This window comes from Microtus ochrogaster, chromosome 18 (genome assembly GCF_000317375.1).
Source record: "Microtus ochrogaster isolate Prairie Vole_2 chromosome 18, MicOch1.0, whole genome shotgun sequence".
In the NCBI taxonomy this organism is placed as follows: Eukaryota; Metazoa; Chordata; class Mammalia; order Rodentia; family Cricetidae; genus Microtus; species Microtus ochrogaster.
Genome location: NC_022020.1, coordinates 52415218 through 52419167, shown reverse-complemented (window position 1 = coordinate 52419167; position 3950 = coordinate 52415218). Strand labels below are relative to the sequence as shown.

At 45.6% G+C, this 3950-nt stretch overlaps 1 protein-coding gene across 2 annotated transcripts in view; it reads right to left on the bottom strand.

Annotated features, from left to right (window-relative positions):
• Gnal (G protein subunit alpha L) overlaps positions 1 to 3950 on the bottom strand; it is a 111093-nt gene that overhangs the window by 30782 nt on the left and 76361 nt on the right. For both annotated transcript variants that reach the window (XM_005356219.3, XM_005356220.2), the window contains exon 5: positions 1673 to 1770. In XM_005356219.3, coding sequence (XP_005356276.1) covers positions 1673 to 1770 — 98 coding nt within the window. The remainder of the gene's footprint in view (positions 1 to 1672; positions 1771 to 3950) is intronic.

Here is a 3950-nt window from a genome sequence, read left to right as displayed (position 1 = left end):
CCCAGTAGTCTAGATGAGGAAAAAAAAAAAAAAAAAGAAACTACATCAAGATCCCGAGGATCTGCAAGAGGAAGCTGCAGTGTGTGAGAACCTAGGGTGTGGTACGGACTTGTGAAGGAATCGAGGGTCAGTATCTCCAATCAGTAGCACATGCAATATGGGGCTCTTGCTTTGTTAATTCAGTTATGAGCCAGTGTTGCATAGGAAACCTCCATATTCGCAGCACAGTGCATTTCTTGGCATTTGTAGTGATGCTGGTATGTACCACACACTGGGCTGACGGCCAGATAAAGTACAGCCATGAGTCACACACGGCACCTCACACTTGATAAGATGAGGGAGTGACATCAGTGTAATATTTGCCATGCTGGACTCCTATTGTGATTTCAGAGGATGTTCCTCCCACTCGTAGGAAAAAGAGTGGACCGGAAACTAGAATGCTGGGTTTGGACAGCAGCTGCCTTGCAATCTGGTGTTTACCTTGTCTCTTTTTTTTACAAAGAGATATAGATATTTTTGTGTGTGTATACATGTGAATCTGTATACGTGTGTATGCCATGTATGTGTGGGGGCCTGCTGAGGCCAACAGAGGGCATTGGGTTCCTCGGATCTGTAGTTTCAGGTGGTTGTAAGCTACCTGGGTGCTGGAAGAGCAGGAAACACTCAACCTCAGATTCATCTTTAAGTTGTATGACCAGGGGTGTGTGGTCAACTCTCACGTCTGTCTCATAATCAGTTTGTTTTCATTTTCACTATCAGCCAACCAGAACACATTGAAGTCACTGCTGGTTCAAGTCCAGAAGTATTCCAAAACAGTAGAAAAAGGAGGAAGAAAACCTGCCTGGGACCAATTTTAGCTTCATGATGCTGAATTCCAAAGTGCAATAGGCCCAGGGAACTGATAGGAAACAGGCTTTATTCTATTTTAAATTAGGTGCATGTGTCTGTATATCTCTGGGCATGGTGTGTGCAGGTGCTGGAGGAGGCCAGCAGGGGGCACCAGATCCTCTGACGCTGGAGTTACAGGCAGCTGTGAGCTGCCATGTGGGTGCTGGGAACTGAGCTCAGGTCTTCTGGAAGAGCAGTCAGTCAGTGCTCCTAGACACCGAGCCATCCCCCCAGCCCTACAAATTTTGATATTAAAAATTTAATTTGGAAACCTTGTTCCCAAATTAAACTATAATGATGAATATTTAGGTACATTATAATTTAGAAACACGCCTTTAAGTCTTTGTAGCAATAAAAAAAATGAAGAGAATTGAAATGGTCAGGACAAAGTGAGTGAAAGTTATTTTGATTCTTCCGTGAAACAATGTTACTGAACATATCTCCTTTGGAAACAATGTTACCGAACACACCTTCTTTAGAAACAATGTTACTGAACATACCTCCTTTAGATACAATGTTACTGAACATACATCCTTTATAAACAATGTTACTGAACACACCTCCTTTAGATACAATGTTACTGACCACACCTCCTTTAGAAACAATGTTATGAATCACTTCTTCTTTAGAGACAATGTTACTGAACACACCTCCTTTAGCAACAATGTTGGGAGTCAAAAGCTACACTTGCTCCTGCTTCAGGAAGCCTCAGAATCCCAGGGAGGGCAGCACAGCCAGGAATGCAATCACATTTCACAGAGGCCTGGCCAGGGAAGCAACTTACTATTGTGCACAGTCGATCAACTGGTACTCGTTGGATCTCTCAAAGCAGGCCTTCACCCCCTCATCATCCCACAGCTTCTTCACGTGATCAAAGAATTCCTAAGGGTGGGAAGAATGACAAGAAAACACACGTCAGGATATTTTACAAAGTGAAGAGGGAGAAGAAACTGCAAGGCAGAAGTTGCGAGGAGGGCGGGGATTCTTTTAGTTTAAGCTCTATACCGCCATGGGCACTGATGGTTCAGCACGAGGCAAAGCAGGACATTTGGCTCTCACAACTCATGCAAGCTATGGAACCTCCCAACTGTTCACAAAGCCCACCAGAATGAAACCCGGAAGTCAAAAATCAGTGCCAGTCATTGATTATAAAACAAGAATGCAATTGTGCAGCTCTTAAAATTCAGTGCTTTTGCCGGGTGGTGGTGGTGGCGCACTCCTTTAATCCCAGCACTCGGGAGGCAGAGGCAGGCAGATCTCTGTGAGTTCGAGGCCAGCCTGGTCTACAAGAGCTAGTTCTAGGACAGGAACCAAAAAGCTACAGAGAAACCCTGTCTCGAAAAATCAAAAAAAAAAAAAAATCAGTGCTTTTGAGAGCTAAGCCATCGCCTTGGCAATGGAAGACACAGACAGTCTAAGGTCCATCTTAGCAGCTGTCTCGTGACTTTTTAATGTGAGGTAAGATCAGAATGGCAGGCGGGAGAGATAGTTCAGTGGTTAAGAAAATTTGCTGTTTCTGCAGAGGACCCTGGGTTTGAATCTTAGTATCCAAATGGTAGCTCACAGTCGTGTGTAATTCTAGTTCAAGGGAATACAGTGCCCTCTTTTGGCCTCCTTGGGCACTAGACACACATGTGGTATGCATGAAGCAAAACACCCATACACATTAAATAAAAAAAACCCCTGACATATCAAAGTAGATAGATTAAATTGGCCCATTAACATAAAAAAATCTGCCATGGGGTGTCAGTTAGCCCAGCTTGGCCTCAAATTCATGATTCTCCTGCTTCAACCTTCAGTATTATGCCTGCTAAGTGATGGACCACTTTACTATGAGGGTTTTGTCTCTTTGTGTTTAAAGCAAACCATGAGTTAAATACGAACTGTGAGTTTTGGTTCACCCAGAAGTCATAAGGTCACCATGCTTGCCCATTATGGCATCAGGACCCACTAAAAGACCTGTCCTTACCATAAAGTCACGTCGCTAGTTCTGGGGTACTTGATTCCTCTCCAGGTGACTGACTTAACATAAAACAGATTGGGCTGGGTTTGAATCTAGGAACTATTGACACTATTCTACATTTTATAAAAGTCCATAGTTTCCACCTGCAGTTTAAGAGGCACCCGGGACGAGTCCAGGCCGGTTAATAAGTGAGAAGAGCAGCAGTCCCCTTACTTGGTTCTTGGGTTAGGAAAGGAAAACACAAACCAGAGGAAAGCGCCAGCAGGTGCAGGCTCCTGCCTCTCTCTGGGAAGCTCTCCCAAGTTCCTCTAGTTCATGGCAGAGTCAGGAGAACTGGCTCTCCCCACCCTCACCCTGTGTAGTGGGCCAATGTGGTGGTCACAGCAGCTGGTCACAGAAAAGACCCCACACAGGTCAGACTCTGAACTAACTGGGATGAGGCTAGGGGACAGATACAGGAAGAGGTTAGACTCCCTGGAGACCAGGTCGTGGAAAGCTTGTCACAGGGACTGGAGCCAGCGGAAGTGCAAGGATGCTGTGGCACCCTGCAGGACCCTCGTCCAGGTGGCAGAGGAGAGTTAGGCACCCAGATTAGAACCTGTTGCTATCTGGTCAGTGACAGCGGGCCAGGTGCTCGCTGGGTGGGGTGGGCTGGAAGGATAGGCTCATGGGTGCTAGCATCATTCAGACCCACATCTCTCAAGATCACTGTGGGATACATCTGGGCTGCCTCCTGTATCAACCAGTGTCTGTGTCCCAGTTCTCCTGCACTAGTGGAAAGTATTCAGAAATGGAAAGCTAAGGAGCAATATGACTGTGACATTTCTAACTGTTTTCTATATTACCGAATGAGAAGCATCTTGAGATCTTTGTATGTTTAAGCAACTGAAATACACAGATACTTTTGACTCTTCCAAGGGGCTGAGCTGCATTATCTAAAACACAGCACCACATATCTTAGTTAAGGGAGCCACCTTAGGGTGGGCAAGAGACTTGAACCTAGAGTGGCTCCCAGGTGCCCAGGACGATGCCCCCAGTTAGTTCCTTGGGCAGCTGAGGATAGGGAACCTGAAATGACCCTATCCTATAGCAATACTGA